Here is a 19,380-nt window from a genome sequence, read left to right on the forward strand (position 1 = left end):
TGACTGATAACAGTTGTAACAATAACAAGACAAGGTATACATGACCGTGATTAACATTTTAAGACATCTGGCTAAATAACAAGGTGTGACTCAGCCATTTGGCAGACACTCAGATCTTACACTCAATACACCTTCAAAGTAGAATCTCATTTATACTACAAAGAGGAAAACGGTATAAAATGCGTGAGCAGGATTTGCTCTGGGTTCCTACCGACTCAGACGAACCCAAAGTACGCCATGTATTTTGTCACTGCTATGCTGGAATAAACTTCTTGTTCTTAATTAAGATCTTCAACATCATCGTCTTATTTTTACACAACGCATTTTTTATTTCTTACACATGCCACGGCATCTCGATAAGATTCAGGTCAGGGCTTTGACTCGGCCACTCAAAAGTCTTCATTTTGTTTTTTTCTTCAGCCATTCAGATGTGGACTTGCTGCTGAGTTTTGGATCATTGTCCTGCTGCAGAACCCAAGTTCGCTTCAGCTCGAGGTCACGAGCAGATGGCCGCACATCGTCCTTCAGGATGCTTTGGTAGACAGCAATATTCATGGTTCCATTTATCACAGCAAGTCTTCCAGGTCCTGAAGCAGCAAAACATTGCCAGGACACACACCTTCCAAAAGGTGTCTCGTCAGTCCACATAGTATTTTCCCCAAAGTCTTGGGGATCATAAAGATGTTTTCTAGCAAAACTGAGAAAAGCCTTTATGTTATTTTTGCTCAGCAGTGGTTTTCACCTTGGAACTCTGCCATGCAGGCTACTTTTGCCAAGACTTTTTATTAGGGTGGAATCATAAAGACTGATGTGAACTGAGGCAAGTGAGGAATGCAGTTCTTTGGATGTTGTTGTGGAGACTTTTGTGACATCTTGGAGTCGTCACTGAGCTCTTGGGGGTAATTTTTTTCAGCCAACCTCTCCTGGGAATGTTCAGCACTGTTCCATGTTTTTGCCATTTGTGGATAATTGCTTTAGTCCCAAAGTTTTATAAATGGCTTTGGATTTTGTTTTCCCTTAATAATAAAAACCTTCATTTAAAAACTGCATGTTGCGTTTACTTGTGTTATCTTTGACTAATATGTGACAAACATGCAAAAAAAAAACAAACAATACTTTTTCACACCACTGCATGTGCTACGAGATACCAGCACTATAGCGCCCTCTACCGAGATAACACGATGATGCAGGAAAATCAGGAGGTATTTTTTCAGTGAGTCGGCACATGTAAATCAGTTCAGTGATACGAGTCGACTCTTTCAACTCACAAACGGCTCATTCTTCTCTCATTTCTTCCCCTAAACCAGACAGGAATATAATGACAAATAACTAGCCAAAGATGATGAACAGTGACTGAAATTATTTCAGAATTTAACTAATTAACAAGATAACATTACCTTGCATTGCACCATGTGAAAAATAACCAAGTAAATGATTTTCAAATCAATGAGGAATAAATAGGAGTGCTTTCATGAAGAATACATTAAGCACATACCGGTTGCTGTTATCCAGCCGGCTGTGCTTGGGTTTCATTGAGATTTATTACTCATTATTTTTCCTGATTTTAAAAACAGGACCTGATTGAGACATTCACATTGTAAAAAAAAAAGGCTCAGCAGAGGTTGTACTTCCTTCCTCAGCTGAGGGAGTTCAACCAGCCACAGGATCTGCTGAAAAAGTTCTACACTTCCATCATCGAATCCATCCTCTGCACCTAAATGGCACAACTCTCCCCACTCTCCAAGATCTGTACTTCTCCAGAGTGAGCAAAAGGGCAAAGACAATCACTCTGGACTCCTCACATCCAGCACACTACCTCTTGCCATCTGGTCGACGCTACACAGCCCTGAGCACCAGAACGACCAGACATAGGAACAGTTTCTTTCTTTAGGCAATCCATCTGATGAACACTTAACATACGCTGAACACACAACACTAGTCTTACACATTATTTACTTAAAACACATACTGTTTAGATTTCAATTGCACATTTCACACTTGCACATTTGTACATACAAATTGTCTATATTGTATATGTCATTCTGTTACACTGTGGAGCTTCTGTCACTAAAACAAATTCCTCGCAATTGAAAACATATCTGGCAATAAAGCTCTTTCTGATTGTGATATAGGCGAGTCGACTCGGCTAAAGAACCAAATCAAAGAGTCGACTCGTTGGGAAACTACATTTTTTTTCTGAGAGGTGCTGTATTAGGACAGAAATTTAAGAAAACACAAGAATTCTGTGATGAATCGTGGATAGAATAATAAAATGAGGCCATTAATAAGATTTTATAAAAAAAATAAATAATAAAAAAGTTAACCTAGTAAATTATATGTTTCCCCCCATTGTTTTTCCATTTTTATTGCTTGGGTAGTTTATTAATTCTATTTTTTTTATTTCCTGGTTGGATAAGAAGGACTCGGTCCACCTAAGAGTCTATCTATAATTTAAAATACTCGTAATTATCACAAACCCATTCATAAAATAGCATTTGCAGTCAAAATGTAACCTAAAATCGAGTCAATCTGGCAACCCGGTTTGTTTTTCCGCGTCAACAAACTTCTCAATGATCAAAATCTACCACACTTACATTCATATTTCTTGTTGATAGCTGGATACTTGGCCTTTATTGCCTTTTGCGCCTCAGTAAGGTCAAGCTCTCGATCGTCCATTATCCTTATATATATATATATATATTATTAGATCAGCGGTACTTTAGCTCTACTTCCTAAATGAATAATGAATGCGTTTCAGAATTGTGATGTAACGGCAGACATTAAACTTATGTGTTTTCAAAATAAAAGTCTCATTTTCACATTACGTGTACAGATAAACGCATTAAAAACAGTTTCTCCAAACAAACAAACAAATAAATAAATACAAATCATTTGTTCTTTCAGCTATTTACTTGTCACGTGCTACAGTAGACAACATTAGTTAATATAGATGAAAAATCATGGCTTGGATAAAAAACCACGCCCAGTTTCCGGGACTCTACAAAAAACCGTGATGAAACACACGGATAGTTTTTGTTCCGGGAGGAACTGCTACCACGCCACAGCTCATGGTGAGTTAAATTAACCTAAATAAATTCATGAAATGTTTAAACACGATGTAGAACCTTTACTGTAGAAGATTCTTTTTTTTTTGGAAATATATCTGAAGCTAGTTGATTCTGGGCGAGTTTTTATCGCGTCACTTCCGCTACTTTTGTTTGTTGATATTTCATTTTTCTTTTCTTTCTTTTTTTCTCTAGAAACTTACAATTGTAGAGTCAATGTGCACTTTTTATTACACGCAGTAGCAAAGTTGATCTTGAAATACTCCTCCAAAAGAGTTTAAAAAAAAAATATATATGATTCGTGAGCCGACTCTTAATCTAATCAGGAAAGATGCTAGTGGATTGTTATTATTATGTTGGCTTTGTAGAAGCCAACATTCTGTTCTGCGTTATACTCATTATTATTATTATTATTTATTATTATTATTATTATTATTATTATTATTATTATTATTATTATTATTTTCTTAGCCGGCTTTCTAAGAAAAAAAATGCGGCCTAGGGCTTTCGAGCCACATGCACCAAATTCGGATATGTCGTAGACCCTTAGCAATCGGAATTCCGGCATTCCCGGTACGGAAGCTCAAAGTGGCCTTTTTTCCCACAAACTTCCATTATAAACTTTGGAGGTTTATAACTCGGCAAGTTTTCGAGCGATTTACACCGAACTCGGACAGGTTCTTTAGGACCTTACTCCTGGCGAACTTTCGGTTTTCAGGTAGTCGGCGATCGAACATCCCATAGACTTGAATGGGGAATTCCGGAAATTCCCAGCCGCCTTCACACTGGACACGACTGTCGCATGTCGCACGGAATGTGCAATATGATCGTGTAGACGTCAACATGGGAGAGAAGCTTCTCGTGACACCCGAAAATAACCACGAAAATCTTCTCCATTAAGGCGCAACTATTGCACTAAACGGTGATACTCGCCGAGATTTTTTCTCCGAGTCAGGTAGTGTTTTATCCACACTGATTTGGAATATTTTCTTTTGCGTCTCCGGTAAAAAAAGAGCAAAAGCAAGAGCCTGTATTCTTCCTCCATTTATCATGGTAAATGAATGAATAAATTAATGAAGGAGTAAATACAAACAATGCAACAATAAATCCAGAAAGACCGTGAATAATTTTTGAGGAAACATGGACACAACATTAAAAATAATACAATATAAATATTAATAATTGATTACTTTTTTTAATCAATAACAATGTATTTAAAACAAAAAGATTGTTTTTGATAAAGTTTAAAAATTACTAAAGTTAATATTAATACTTTTTAATAATTATCATTTCGCGCACACGAACCTGATTGGACAACATTGGAATACATCACAGTTCAATTTTTTTAACGGATCCGAAAATTACGGATCCGCAGATGGTCGGCACCTCACGCAGCGACCTTGCGACTCTCCATAGGAAATGACTTCCGGTTTATCGGCGGTCGTTTGTCGTGTGCAGTGTGCTCACACGCAGCGTGCGCAGAGCTCAGGCACGGCTTCTCTCTCTGTGTGTTCTATGCAGTAGAATAATAAGTAGAATCCCATAAATGACTGCAGTATTGACATGAAATGTCCAAACCCTCAGTAGCCACTTTTCGCCAAAAGTATTGGCACCCCACCGCGTATTCTGGTGGCGTCATGTATAGCCACGCCCCCAAAATAAGCGAAATCAAAAATTAGCACAACATGGACCTGTCATATATCAAAACACTCAGCACGATGAGGGGAAGTGCCTCACGTGTATTCTGGCCACGTCACATGCTGATGTTCACTTGCCTCCAAAAGTATTGGGACCCTAGCGGTCCCATAGCTTTCACAATCTTTTTGTCCGCTCGCCTCCAAAAGTAACACTGACCCTCATGTCCACTCGCCTCCAAAAAGCATCGGCCAAAGCCAACGTCAAAGTTTGTCGCGATGAACTTTACAAATCTAGTTATTATTATTATTTCCTGTTGTGTTGAGGTCAGATCCAAGTCCATGTATTTATAGACCTTGCTTTATGCAAAATGGCCTTGTCATGATGGAAGAGATCCTCTGTCTAAACACTTGTGTTAGAAACGTACAGCTTCTTTAAAATGTCTTCTTTGTCAATTTAGACTCCTTTTTGTCCATTGTGTAATCTGAGCACATAGATTTTGTGTTTAGACCTATGAAGTCCATCTCACCCTAAAGATTTTCAATACAGGCCTCAAATCATGTCCAGTTTCAAGTGCAAAAAAAATTTAATGTCATATGGTGTTATAGCCTGAATGAATATATTCAATCTACAATTTAATGTTTTGTTGTCAGGAAATAAAAAATAAAGTGCAGAATTAACGTTTCTCAACATCAACTTTGTGTCCACTGATTACTTCACTCTAAAAACAGTAGATTTTAAATATTAAAACTCACAGCAACCTAAATTAGAGATTATTTAACTTTTTTTGTCTATTTTTGATATTAATTGGTGTTACCGCTTTATATAGAACATGTCATAGGCTTGAATCACACAATTTGCAGCCATAACATAAGCATTACTTATACTGTGGCCTCAAAATATCCCCCATCTAATCATTTATAACCAAGCCTTAATATAAAAAAATAACAATTGTCTACATGAGAATCTCTATACTCAATAAAAGTTTGGCTGAAAATTGTGTAAGTTTTTCTTGAAGTGACTAATAACACGGCATCAAACTCAATTTCTCTGCTTCCAGGTTCACATTTTATTAAAGGATTTGTGACTAGTTGATTGATGCACCGAACAAATCCACGACTGTCCTTCGTGTACAACTTAATATGAAGCTTGGAATAATGGATTCGGAGAAGGGGCTGATTGACAGTAAGTGTGAGCAGAACTCAGCAGGTCAACATGACACTGTGCTTGTGTTAAGTGATATGAAGGAGTCTGAAAGGGTGAGACGTGTTTGCCGAACTCTGAAATATCAACCGAAGCGGGTTCAGAGATCTGGTGCTGAAAAGGTGTGCGACTTCACCGCTGACCTTATCGTCAAAGGTGCAGAAGATGCGTCTAACGAACAGCACGTCTGCAGGAACTGCGGCGCCGTAAGTACCTGCAGAGCCGAACTTGAAGCACACCTGAAGGACCATAAGGTCTGCAAGACAGGCTACGGACTCAGGAGTGGACTGGAAAAGAACTATAGTGAGGAGAGGGAAGAGCAGTCGTCCTCGGACGAGATGGATCCGACACCCGAGAGTCCAAATCACGACACGCAATTTCAGCAGAGAAAAAAGCATATTTGTAATCTATGTGGTATGGAATATCTCAACAAATCCAAGCTCATTGCCCACATGAGGATCCACACTGGAGAAACACCATACAAGTGTAAAGAATGTGGAAAGGGTTTCAGACGCAGCGACTGGTTAGCAAAACACGTGAAAACGCATGAAGGCAAAAAAAATCCTGAGAACAAGAAGAAGCTGTACGCATGCGACCTCTGTGACAAGAGGTACAGCTGCAGACATTCTCTCTCTCAGCACAAAGGCATACACACGGGTGTGAAACCTTACCTCTGTGCTATATGCCAGAGGCACTTCTACCGTAAAGGCTGCCTCAGAGCGCATTTAATGCGCCACTCGGATGACCGTCCGTACACGTGCTCCGAATGCGGACACGGCTTCAAGCGCGCGGGAACTCTTAAAAAGCACATGCGCATCCACACTGGAGAAAAACCCTACTCGTGTAGCTTCTGTGGGAAAAAGTTTCCGTACAAATACTGCCTTGACACACACATGAAAAACGTCCGGTGTAAGCGCTCACGAGCTGAGAATAAAGCAGCGTGAAGAAGAACAAGATACAGATCGAACATCGTTTTTATACGTCCTAAGTTTTTACTGATGTACGGAGCACTAGGAAGTCTCCGTCTACTTCGAGGTACCGCTTGATTGTCTGGGTTTTTTTGTGACCGATTTCACACAAGCATAGGAGTGTGAGCAGAAGCCTGACTTTTTGCGCATAAAAACATGCAGAAATTGGCTGGATGAAGGATCTTCTACTCCTCCCTAGTCAAGTGTGGGTGGAGATGTCTGGTCCAGAATCCTGGAGAAGTACAGTGAAGAGGAACGTTTGGTTGTAAAAGCTAGAACTGGACCTCTGCGTTATCGCCGTCTGGTACACACACAATATTTTCACACTAATCATGTTATCTTGTGTGTTATTTTTGTGGTGTTCTATTAAATATACTCAAGAATACCCAAAACATGATTATATGTCTGTAGTACAAGGGATTATATTGGAAAGCCTCAAAGGAATGAGGTAAAAATTTGGTACTTTCCATACCAAACGCAGGCCAAGAATTAGCTCATGAACCGTCCGGGGAATACAATGAAGGTGATCTCTACGGTGGCCGAGAAGTGCAAAACACATTAACAAATCCGAAAACACAACAAGTCAGACAACCCGGAAATGGTAGGTATCATTTTTGAATGGAAACTTACCGATCATTGGACAAGACACCCGTCACTCAAGATATACAGGTATGGAATCTTATGTGTAAAGTTCCCCGTTTTTAAATATAAGAAAATAACAAATTTAATCCACAGTAATCCATTCCATCCATCCATTCCATCTTTTCCCTGCGGCAGACTGTTGAACTTCATGTACTGTATACCTTGAGTGACAGGTGTCCTGTCCAATGATCGGTACGTGATCCATTCACAAACTATACCAACCTCTTCCGGGTTGACTGATCGTGTTTTCGGATTTGTTCATTTGTTTTTTGCACTTCTCGGCCACCGTATATCTCACCGTTTCTTACATATAAATTATTCTTTCAACGTCACAGCCCTGGAATGGGATATTAGTTTATTTCTTTTGTTTAACATTTTTGACTTTTTTTAAATTTTTTTATTGAATTTGGTACTTTTGATTTATGTCATTTCTGGCACTTATTTATTTTCAAGGTTTATGCAGCCGGTGGATTTGTTCAGTTTGTGACGCTGTACGATTAAGAGACACGTTGGGATTTATCAATGTTTTAGATTTAGATCCACGACTAGAAAAAATCCCTGAGGAGAAAGTGAACATTTGTTCTTCTAGGATTATAAATTATTACAGTATGCACTTATAGAGAAAACCCAACACAGACGGTACTAAGTGTGTTAGATATAGAGCATTGATCATTATTCACTGTTCATGTATTTAACACATTGAACATTATATTGATGTTGAATCATTTAGTTTGTACTCTGCATGTTGTTCTGTTCAAACCAAATATCTGTTTAGCAACTAAACTTTGCTTCAATAAAATAATTCATAAAAGAAACCGACTTGTCCATCGTGTGAAAAAAAAAATGACACAAACACTAGTCTTTTGGATTTTCTTTTACTGGTGTGTTTTGAACAGCCTTTAAAAAAAAAAAAGGCCACTTAATTGTGTTTCTCCTGTAAGGGTGAAGATGGTATCTTTAGGAAGCTCTGTGTTTGGGTGGAAACTGCATCACTCGGGCTATCAGGACTTCATAATCAGTGCTATAGTTTAGCATAGGAAAGTGTCTACATGAGAATCTCTATACTCAAATAATACAAGTTTGTCTGAAAATTGCGTACGTTTTTCTGGAAGTGAGGAATAACACGGCATCAAACTCCCTTTCTCTGCTTCCAGGTTCACATTTGCACCCGAGGACATTTTATTAAAGGATTTGTGACGAGTTGATTGGTGCACCGAACGAATCCGCGACTGTGACTGTCCTTCGTGTACAACTTTAATATGAAGTTCGGAAGAATGGATTCGGAGAAGGAGCTGATTGACAGTAAGTGTGAGCAGAACTCAGCAGGTCAACATGACACCGTGCTTGTGTTAAGTGATATAAAGGAGTCTGAAAGGGTGAGAAGTGTTTGCCGAACTCTAAAATATCAACCGAAGCGGGTTCAGAGATCTGGTGCTGAAAAGGTGTGCGACTTCACCGCTGACCTTATCGTCAAAGGTGCAGAAGATGCGTCTAACGAACAGCACGTCTGCAGGATCTGCGGCGCAGTGAGTACCTGCAGAGCCGAACTTGAAGCACACCTGAAGGACCATAAGGTCTGCAAGACAGGCTACGGACTCAGGAGTGGACTGGAAAAGAACTATAGTGAGGAGAGGGAAGAGCAGTCGTCCTCGGACGAGATGTATCCGACACCTGAGAGTCCAAATCACGACACTCAATTTCAGCAGAGAAAAAAGCATATTTGTAATCTATGTGGTATGGAATATCTCAACAAACCCAAGCTTGTTGCCCACATGAGGATCCACACTGGAGAAACACCGTATAAGTGTAAAGAATGTGGAAAGGGTTTCAGACGCAGCGACTGGTTGGCGAGCCACGTGAAAACACATGAAAGCAAAAAAAATCCCGAGTACAAGAAGAAGCTGTATCCATGCGACCTCTGTGACAAGATCTACAGCCGCAGAGATACTCTGTTTCAGCACAAGCGCATACACACGGGTATGAAACACGTTTGTGCTATATGCCAGAGGCACTTCTCCAGTAAAAGCTGCCTCAGAAGGCATTTAATGTGCCACTCCGATGACCGTCCGTACACGTGCTCCGAATGCGGACACGGCTTCAGGCGCTCAGCAACTCTTAAAAAGCACATGCGCATCCATACGGGAGAAAAACCCTACTCGTGTAGCTTCTGCGGGAAAAGGCTTCGGTACGAATACTGCCTTTCCACACATATAAAAAGCTCCCGGTGTAAGCGCTCACGAGCTGAGAATAAAGCAGTGTGAAGATGTTCAAGAAACAGATCGAACATCCTAAGTTTTTACTGATGTACGGAGCACTAGGAAGTCTCCGTCTACTTCGAGGTACTGTTTGATTGTCAGTGTTTTTTTGTGACCGATTTCACACAAGCATAGGAGTGTGAGCAGAAGCCTGACTTTTTGAGCATAAAAACATGCAGAAATTGGCTGGATGAAGGATCTTCTACTCCTCCCTAGTCAAGTGTGGGTGGAGATGTCTGGTCTAGAGTCCTGGAGAAGTACAGTGAAGAGGAACGTTTGGTTGTAAAGCTAGATCTGGACCTCTGCGTTATCGTCGTCTGGTACACACACAATATTTTCACACTAATCATGTTATCTTGTGTGTTATTGTTGTGGTGTTCTATTAAATATACTCAAGAATACCCAAAACATGATTATATGTCTGTAGTACAAGGGATTATATTGGAAAGCCTCAAAGGAATGAGGTAAAAGTTTGGTACTTTCCATAACAAACGCAGGCCAAGAATTAGCTCATGAACCGCCAGAGGAATACAATGGTGATCTCACCGTTTCTTAAATATAAACTATACTTTCAACATCACAGCCCTGGACTGGGAGATTAGTTTATTTCTTTTGTTTAACATTTTTTGATTTTTTTTTTTAAATTGAATTTGGTACTTTTGATTTACGTCATTTCTGGCATTTATTTATTTATTTTCAAGGTTTATGCAGCCGGTGGATTTGTTCAGTTTGTGACGCTGTACGATTAAGAGACACGTTGGGATTTATGAATGTTTTCGATTTAGATCCCTCGGACACGGCCAAGAAAAAAACCCTGAGAGAAAGTGAACATCTGTTCTTCTAGGATTATAAATCATTACAGTATGGATTTATAGAGAAAACCCAACACAGACGGTACTAAGTGTGTTCGATACAGAGTATTGATTATTATTCACTGTTCATGTATTTAACACATTTTAACATTATATCGATGCCGAATCATTTAGTTTGTACTCTGCATGTTATGTTCAAACCAAATATCTGTTTAGCAACTAAACTTTGCTTCAATAAAATAAGTCATAAAAGAAACCGACAACTTGTGGGTTATGTGGAAAAAAACGACACAAACACTAGTCTTTTGGATTTTCTTTTTACTGGTGTGTTTTGAACAGCCTAAAAAAAGCCACTTAAGGCCATCCTTAAAAATATTATTGTTTGCCGTAACCCGACCGACCCTGTCAATTTAGGATCGACTCAAATCTTTTATTTATTTATTTTTGCTCCAAGTCCGACCGAATTGCCGGTTGTAAATTTGCGTTAAGACCGACCGATATTTTATTTTATTTATTTATTTATTTATTTAACTCTTCAAACAACTAAAACAAAAGCAATCAAATAATATTAATTATATTTTAGTAAGTATTGTAAATATATAAGTTGCCTAGGCCTACATACATACGAAGGCTACGTTCTTTCTTTTAAATAAAAACCCTTGACGTCATCTATGTTTACACTGTCGGTTACCGGATGCCACACTACGGCCTGTGCGTGCGCTTCGTCTCATTCACTGTCAGAGTCGGCGGTTCTCGCTCGGTAATGATGGCTGTGGCTGCAGTAAACAAAATGTTCGCGGTCACCGTTCAAAGTCGTACGGGTTCGGGCGCCCTAATACTAATCTAAAAAATACATTAAAACAGCTCGACACCGCTTTAACTTGGCACGGAGTTCTGGAAAAACTGTCCAGCATCAAAATAAGGTTTGCGATGATGCGGCCGAAGGCACGGGTTGAAGACCCAGCCAGTGACGTCACGATATGCTAATTTGTTTAAAATCATACCTACTGTACGTAATCACCATCACCAAAATGGTACTTTTTTTACATTGAAACTTGAAAAAAAAAATAGACCTAGCGACCGACCCTTTTTTTTTTTGTTTCCTGTTACTGCAAACCAAAATATTTTTAAGGATGGCCTTATTGTGTTTCTCCTGTAACAGTGAAAATGGTATCTTTTAGGAAGCTCTGTTTGGGTGGAAACTCGGGCTATCAGGATTTCATAGTCAGTGCTATAGTTTAGTAGAGGAAAGTTTTACACAGCCGTGGCTAAAACCATGATTTGTTATCGTTTTCTACAGTTTGTTCCATATTATTTATACAAGTGAACTTTTGAACTATTTATACTAGTGCAACAGATATTTTGTCTGTTTAGACTTATGAAGTCCATCTCACCCTAAAGATTTTCAATACAGGCCTCAAATCTTGTCCAATTTGAAGCCATGAATGAATATATTCAAGCTACAATTTAATGTTTTTGTTTTCAGGAATTAAAAAATAAAGTGCGGAATTAACGTTTCTCATCATCTACTTTGTGTCCACTGATTACTTCACTCTAAAAACAGTACAATTTAATTATAAATATTAAAAAGTTCAGTTACTGTAGTCACAGCAACCTAAATTGGAGATTATTTAACTTTTTTTTTGTCTATTAATTGGTGTGACCGCTTTATTTATAACACGTCATGGGCTTGAATCACACAATATGCAGCCATAACATAAGCATTACTTATACTGTGGCCTTAAAATATCCCCCATCTAATCATTTATGACCAAGCCTTAATATAAAAAAATAACAACTGTGTCTACATGAGAATCTCTATACTCAATAAACGTTTGGCTGAAAATTGTGTATTGTGTTTTTCTTGAAGTGACTAATAACACAGCATCAAACTCAATTTCTCTGCTTCCAGGTTCACATTTGCACACAAGGACATTTTATTAAAGGATTTGTGAGGAGTTGAGTGGTGCACAGAACGAATCCGTGACTGTCCTTCGTGTACAACTTAATATGAAGCTTGGAATAATGGATTCGGAGAAGGGGCTGATTGACAGTAAGTGTGAGCAGAACTCAGCAGGTCAACATGACACCGTGCTTGTGTTAAGTGATATAAAGGAGTCTGAAAGGGTGAGACGTGTTTGCCGAACTCTAAAATATCAACCGAAGCTGGTTCAGAGATCTGGTGCTGAAAAGGTGTGCGACTTCACCGCTGACCTTATCGTCAAAGGTGCAGAAGATGCGTCTAACGAACAGCACGTCTGCAGGATCTGCGGCACAGTGAGTACCTGCAGAGCAGAACTTGAAGCACACCTGAAGGACCATAAGGTCTGCAAGACAGGCTACGGACTCAGGAGTGGACTGGAAAAGAACTATAGTGAGGAGAGGGAAGAGCAGTCGTCCTCGGACGAGATGGATCCGATACCCGAGAGTCCAAATCACGACACTCAATTTCAGCAGAGCAAAAATATTTGTAATCTCTGCGGTATAGAATATGTCTACAAATCCAAGCTCGTTGTCCACATGAGGATCCACACTGGAGAAACACCGTACAAGTGTAAAGAATGTGGAAAGGGTTTCAGACGCAGCGACTGGTTAGCAAAACACGTGAAAATGCATGAAGGCAAAAAAAATCCTGAGTACAGGAAGAAGCGGTACGCATGCGACCTCTGTGACAAGATGTACAGCCGCAGAGATACTCTGTTTCAGCACAAGCGCAGACACACGCAGACACAAGCACAGGAACCTTACCCCTGTGCTATATGTCAGAGGATCTTCTACAATAAAGGCTGCCTCAGAGCGCATTTAATGCGCCACTCGGATGACCGTCCGTACACGTGCTCCGAATGCGGACACAGCTTCAAGCGCGCAGGAACTCTTAGAAAGCACATGCGCATCCACACTGGAGAAAAACCCTACTCGTGTAGCTTCTGTGGGAAAAAGTTTCCGTACAAATACTGCCTTGACACGCATATGAAAAGCTCCCGGTGTAAGCGCTCACGAGCTGAGAATAAAGCAGCGTGAAGAAGAACAAGATCAAGAGACAGATCGAAACTGGATTGAACAGCTTTGGCCTAATTCTGAACTTTTTTTTTTTGATTTTTCACAACTCTTGATATTCAGACATCACTTCTAACTTTGTATGGGAGCAAGCATGCACAAGAAATGATCCTAGCTTCTCACAGAAGTTAGTAAGGATCCAGACAAACAATGTCCCTTGCATAAAAAACCGCATCGCCTCAGGAGATGTCGCAGTTTCTGCAGCAAGTCCCTATGCTTCAAGTGTTGGGCATCAACCAAACACCAAGCCAAGAACTGTCAAATCAAAGTCACCTGCTGTTAATAGTTTGTACGACCCCTTAGGTTTTGTTGCGCCTTTAACTGTACAGGGAAAAGGACTCAAGAGAACTAACCTCCGAACCATGTGACTGGGACGACCTCCTATCGCCAGCTAAAGTAAGACTATGGTCTGTATGGAGAGACTCTCTTCTCGAGTTAGAACACCTACACATTCACAGACCATACGTACCATTGTCTCTTTCCTCACAACACAGAGAGCTGTGTGTCTTCAGTGACGCCTCATCCAACGCAATTGCCACAGCCTACTTGCGAGTTGTCAACGAGCAGAGACAGCACCTCACCGGATTTGTCATGGGCAAAGCCACGCTGGCACCAAAACCAGCTCACACAATTCCACGACTGGTGTTATGCGCCGGGGTCCTTGCTTCTCAGTTCTCAGATCACACTGTGGAGCCTGTAAGGAGCTAAAGATCAGTACAGATTACCCTGAGATCCAAGACTACCTGAACAACGAAGGCTGTACATGGACATTCAACACGCCTCACTCATCACATATGTGTGGATCATGGGAAAGAATGGTTGGCATTGCCTGCCGCATTCTAGACTCGATGTTACTGCAGTCAGGTCCAACTCGTCTTACCCATGAGGTCCTCACAACACTAATGCTCGTCCATTGGTTCCCATAAGTACTGATTCAGACTCGCCAACCATTTTGATGCCGTCTATGCTTCCAGTGACTCAACTTATTCTCCTCCTTCCCCAAAGAAGTGATACAAAGACTGATTAGCATTAAATAGTGGTATAAAAGCATTTACACCAGGTGGGTGATTTTGGTTGTACAGTTATACAGATCTTTAAGATCTTTGGTTGTACAGATCTTTAAGCGCCCTCTTGCAGTGAGGATTGGGATAGTAACATTCGTATTACACGTGTTGAGTTTAATCGTTAAAAGCAGGGTCTCCGATTTTTGAGAAATGCTTCGGAAAACGGAGTCGGGCTGAAAAATAAACAAAAACAAAACAAACGTGTAGCCAATGAGTAGAAAGGGGCAGGTCTTGTTAATATGGGGCGGAGAGAGTGTTCAGTGTGCATGTGTGATGTTAGCAGAAAGCGGTTTTAACATTGACATGGAGGATAAAAACAAAGAAAGAATGCGAAGAAAGGCTTACGATAAGGCGAGAAGTAGGACGTGTTAATATAGGACCAGCTTTCCAGCTTTTCTGTTTATCTGCAATCGTTTTGTTTTTCCCATCAGCTATGATAAAGACACATTTCTTTCCATTATTTGCCTGGGTATGTATGTGTGGGCGGAGCTATCAATACAGGGGTGGGACCCATTTGGGTTAGGGACGTGTATGTTTTGGTGATTTCAAATGTCAACATTGGCTTTCAAAAATCGGAGACCCCACCTTTAAGTGTCATGGCTGAAGAGCGGCTCGTACTGTGAAGTTGTGACGAGTTGTGTACATAAGGCTGTAAGTCGCTATTATTTGTACTATAGATATAAAGTTTCGTAGGTTAAAGATGTTTGACAGTAAATTCATTAATATAGAGATGCAAATGTTGATACAAACAAGACATAAAGTGCAAAGAGTGAGCATTAGGTAGCACCGTATGCTAGCGGTCTTTTGTTATGATAATTACGGTCATTTGGATTTCGTGATTACAAGCCATTACCTAAAACTAAGGATGCAATTACCAGATACACATGACAATGTAAAGTTTAATGCTTAATGTTTTGATTTAATGTTTCTTTTGAATGTTTTTGGGCAGTAAATACTGTTTAGTTAGCTATGTACTTTGAATATATAATTTGAATACAATCCTAATTGCTGTATATTCTTTGTCTGTTTACATTTCTACAAAATGTTAATGTTAAAGTTAAATGAGAAAAGATTCATTAAAGCTGCTGGAAGATTAAAAGCCATGAACCAACGTCTCACTTGTTGACTGTATGTCTGGATAGAGAAGCGGACAGGACACATTTTAACATTAACATTATATTGATGTCGAATCATTTAGTTTGTATTCTGCATGTTCTTCTGTTCAAACCAAATGTTTAGTAACTAAACTTTGTTTCAATAAATAATTGATAAAAGAAACCAACTTCTTGTGGGTCATGTGTGGGAAAAAATGACACAAACACTAGTCCTTGGATTTTCTTTTTACTGGCGTGTTTTGAACAGCCTAAAAAAACATTTGTGTTTCTTCTGTAAGATTGGAGATGGTATCTTTGGGAAGCTCTGTGTTTGTGTGGGAACTGAATCAATCTGGCTATCAGGATTTCATAGTCAGTGCTGTAGTTGGCAGAGGGGAGTTTTAGGGATGTGCGTGTTAGTGTCTTGAAGACTTTTTTCCGTTTATTTTAGCCACAGTCATGATTTTGAGATCTTCCCAGGGTTTATGCAGCTGTGCGACCTTGAAGTTGTTCTGCTGATAAGGTGTCTAGGGGCTGAGCAAGGAGAGACATTTAACAATTGTTACAAGTGCTGGATTGGAAACTTTTTATTGATTTGCTTCTACATTTCAGAGATTTTGTCTTTGCCTTTCTCCTGACAGTTCAGATGAAGACTCTTGATTAGATGAACTAGACCAGAGGCAACAAAAATCAGCTCCCTGTGCAAATTTAGAGCAAGATTCACTGTTCTGTTTCACTCACAACTAGCTCCTGCTCTCAAACAATTGTCACCATTGTGTCACGAATAGCTCGAATGCTGTCCATCACTGTGTCTCTATAAATATCCGTATCAGGCTGTTGTAAGACTTCATCAGCACCTGCAGTCCACTCAGGCAGGAATTCCTCCGTGTTCAGCTCGCACACATTGTGTAGGATGCAGCAAGCGGTAACAATCTCGGGCATAAACGCGACATCAACGTCGTTGCGCTTGAGCAGGCACCTCCAACGACCTTTAAGACGCCCCATGGCATTTTCCGCCACCATGTGAGCCGAGTTTAACTGGCTGTTGAAGTGGCGCTGTTCAGGAGTAAGAGAGTGTTCATCTGTGTAGCCCTTCATCAGCCACTTCTTTAACGGATACGCTGCATCACCGATGAGATGAACAGGAATCTCCACTCCATTCACGGTCAAGGCGTCCTGTGTACACGTTACACAGCATTAACTGTTACGGTGAATAGATCAATAGTATGATGCTCTTCAAAAATTACAAAAATATTTATCGTTATGTATAACAAATTGTTGTATAAAGAAATAAAACCCAGGGATATGCTTCACATCTGTATAATGTACAGAGCTGTAATGATTTACCTCACGAGGGAACAGGTATCCATCTTGTTCTTCTGCCTTCTTGTACAGTGGTGAAGTAGCCAACACTCTTGCATTGTGTGTGCGACCAGGATAGCCAACGTATATGTCTGAGAAACTGGATTAAAATAATAGATATTCAGTAAAGCATATGTCTGGGGTGGTAAATACTTAACCAATCAACAAAGTTCTGTTCTTTTTTTTTTGGTATGCTTAAAGGTGTATAAGTTAAGATGTAGGCCAAAAATGGGAAAAAAATCAATTTCCAAGTAGATTTTCGCAGCCATGGCTTAAACCATGATTTGTTATCGTTTTCTACAGTTTGTTCCCCTATTATTACAGTGAAGTGACGTACGGCTAAGTACGGTGACCCATACTCAGAATTAGTTCTCTGCATTTAACCCATCCAAAGTGCACACACACAGCAGTGAACACACACCCGGAGCAGTGGGCAGCCATTTATGCTGCGGCGCCCGGGGAGCAGTTGGGGGGTTCGGTGCCTTGCTCAAGGGCACCTCAGCCGTGGTATATCAGGGTTACAAGTCAGACTCTCTAACCATTAGGCCATGACTACCCCAATTATTTATACAAGTGAAAAATATCTACTAGTGCCTATTACTCTAGATCTTTTAAAGGAAGATATACAGAAAGATTAATACCACATGTTGTGGTCCACGACTGCTTGCAATATAATGGAGTGCCACTTTTTGTTGTTGAAGTAAGCAGCTGGGTTTTGTCTCGGGGAGCTGATGGGGATGTGGGTCACACTGATCGCACCAGCACACATGGGATAACCGCGTCCTGCAAACCCCCTGAGCGTGTTTTGAAGAATCTCCCCTTGTGGCAGAGAGATAAAGTGTGTGAGAGTCAGAGTGTTCAGGGCAGACGTGACCTGGCGCACTAACGTGCACACAGTGGACAGTCCGACACCGAAGAGACAGCTGATAGTCCTGTATTCACTCGGGGTCGCGTACCACCACAACACGATGGCCAGCCTGCGCCGGGGCTCCAGCGCTTTCCTCCAGCGGGTGGATTTGCGTCTCAGTTTCACCTCCACAAGTTCTAGGAGGAGCTCAAATGTCCTCCGAGACATACGGAAGTGATCCACCCACTGCTCATCATCAAAGTTAGCCAGGACATTAGACCAGAACGCTTCTCCATTGGGTCTCTCTCTGCTCCACACTCGTCTCTCCACATGCCCGTGCACATGGAGGAGTCTTGTACACAACACCAAGGCTCTGAGCCTCACATGGCGTCTCCGAGATCTGCGCCGGGACGCTTCATATCCCCTCCTGCTCCTCTCAACCTTCTCATCCAGCGACCTTTTTATATCCGCAACACGCCGGTGTGACATCAGCAATCCGTTACACAACATTAACTGCTTTGAAAACGTGTGGAAAAGCAACAACATACTCGCCGAGTCAACGCTGGATATCAGTGACAGCTCACGCGCCATTGTTAGTAAACAAACTAACTTCCGGCGCAGTAAAGAGACGTCACATCAGTACACGAGCTTGGCATTTAAACAGGTTTAGAATTATAGACTTATATTTGAAATATATTGGTCTATATGTATAATATATATATTATTTGTATTTTTTTCTAATTTTATTTCTATGTATTTTATTATTATTACTATTATTATTATTATTATTATTATTATTATTATTATTATTATTATTAATGATAATAATATATAATAATAATGTATAATATAACTATTATAACAGTATATAATAATGTCATTATTATTATTATTATTATTATTATTATTATTATTAACAACAATAATTATAATTGTATTTATTTAAATAATTTCTTTGTTTGTTTGTTTGTTTGTTGGACTACCACTTAAATATTTCCCAAACAAGAACATTGGAAATCATTTTCAGTGAATTTAATTTTTATATTTTATCTCTAAAACCATGTCTACTGTGATTTAAACTTTAAGGAGAAGTTGTTTATGAAGTTCTGACCTTCTATGTACGTGACTAGAAATTGTTGCGACTACACCTTTAGCACTTTGTGCAAAACATAAGATGGACAGAATGTGCTGGAGATGAGATGGTGAATCAAATAGATTGTTCTAATAAATTGTGAGCCTTTGTACACTTGCCCATGCCTACTACTGTGTTATTTTTTCCAAACTTCCCCAACAATATTATCCCCACACTATTACCCCACTATATTATGTGGAATTATTTAATGCAAATTTAAAATGTTTAAGTTTATATTATTATA

At 39.9% G+C, this 19,380-nt stretch overlaps 3 protein-coding genes across 11 annotated transcripts in view; 1 reads left to right on the forward strand and 2 right to left on the reverse strand.

Annotated features, from left to right (window-relative positions):
* zbtb8os (zinc finger and BTB domain containing 8 opposite strand) overlaps positions 1 to 3,910 on the reverse strand; it is a 13,670-nt gene extending 9,760 nt beyond the window's left edge. Inside the window, exon 1 of one of the 2 annotated variants that reach the window (XM_047811935.1) lies at positions 3,760 to 3,910. In XM_047811935.1, coding sequence (XP_047667891.1) covers positions 3,760 to 3,910 — 151 coding nt within the window. Of the gene's footprint in view, positions 1 to 2,594; positions 2,787 to 3,759 lie in introns of those variants that run through there. The other variant, XM_047811936.1, reaches the window with a different exon arrangement.
* LOC113655256 (zinc finger protein 32-like) lies at positions 2,953 to 15,069 on the forward strand. Of its 8 annotated transcripts, none has more exons than XM_047811927.1 (4): positions 2,953 to 3,071; positions 5,761 to 7,175; positions 8,668 to 8,815; positions 12,493 to 15,069. In XM_047811927.1, exon 4 carries the CDS (start codon positions 12,591 to 12,593, stop codon positions 13,599 to 13,601), a length of 1,011 nt encoding a protein of 336 aa, XP_047667883.1. In that variant the 5' UTR covers positions 2,953 to 3,071; positions 5,761 to 7,175; positions 8,668 to 8,815; positions 12,493 to 12,590; the 3' UTR covers positions 13,602 to 15,069. The 8 variants fall into 8 exon arrangements, with proteins under 8 accessions (XP_047667883.1, XP_047667884.1, XP_027021473.2 ...); XM_047811928.1 differs by having other exon boundaries at positions 5,761 to 5,885; XM_047811930.1 differs by lacking the exon at positions 2,953 to 3,071 and adding an exon at positions 3,890 to 4,020.
* A 957-nt stretch (positions 15,070 to 16,026) lies between these two features.
* On the reverse strand, positions 16,027 to 18,681 carry zmp:0000000634 (protein ALP1-like). Its single transcript, XM_027165638.2, has 3 exons — positions 17,799 to 18,681; positions 17,143 to 17,257; positions 16,027 to 16,971 (listed from the first exon to the last, which is right to left on the reverse strand). Exons 1-3 carry the CDS (start codon positions 18,593 to 18,595, stop codon positions 16,552 to 16,554), a joined length of 1,332 nt encoding a protein of 443 aa, XP_027021439.2. The 5' UTR covers positions 18,596 to 18,681; the 3' UTR covers positions 16,027 to 16,551.
* Positions 18,682 to 19,380: the final 699 nt, after the last annotated feature.

The sequence above is a fragment of the Tachysurus fulvidraco genome, chromosome 4 (genome assembly GCF_022655615.1).
Source record: "Tachysurus fulvidraco isolate hzauxx_2018 chromosome 4, HZAU_PFXX_2.0, whole genome shotgun sequence".
Classification (NCBI taxonomy): domain Eukaryota; kingdom Metazoa; phylum Chordata; class Actinopteri; order Siluriformes; family Bagridae; genus Tachysurus; species Tachysurus fulvidraco.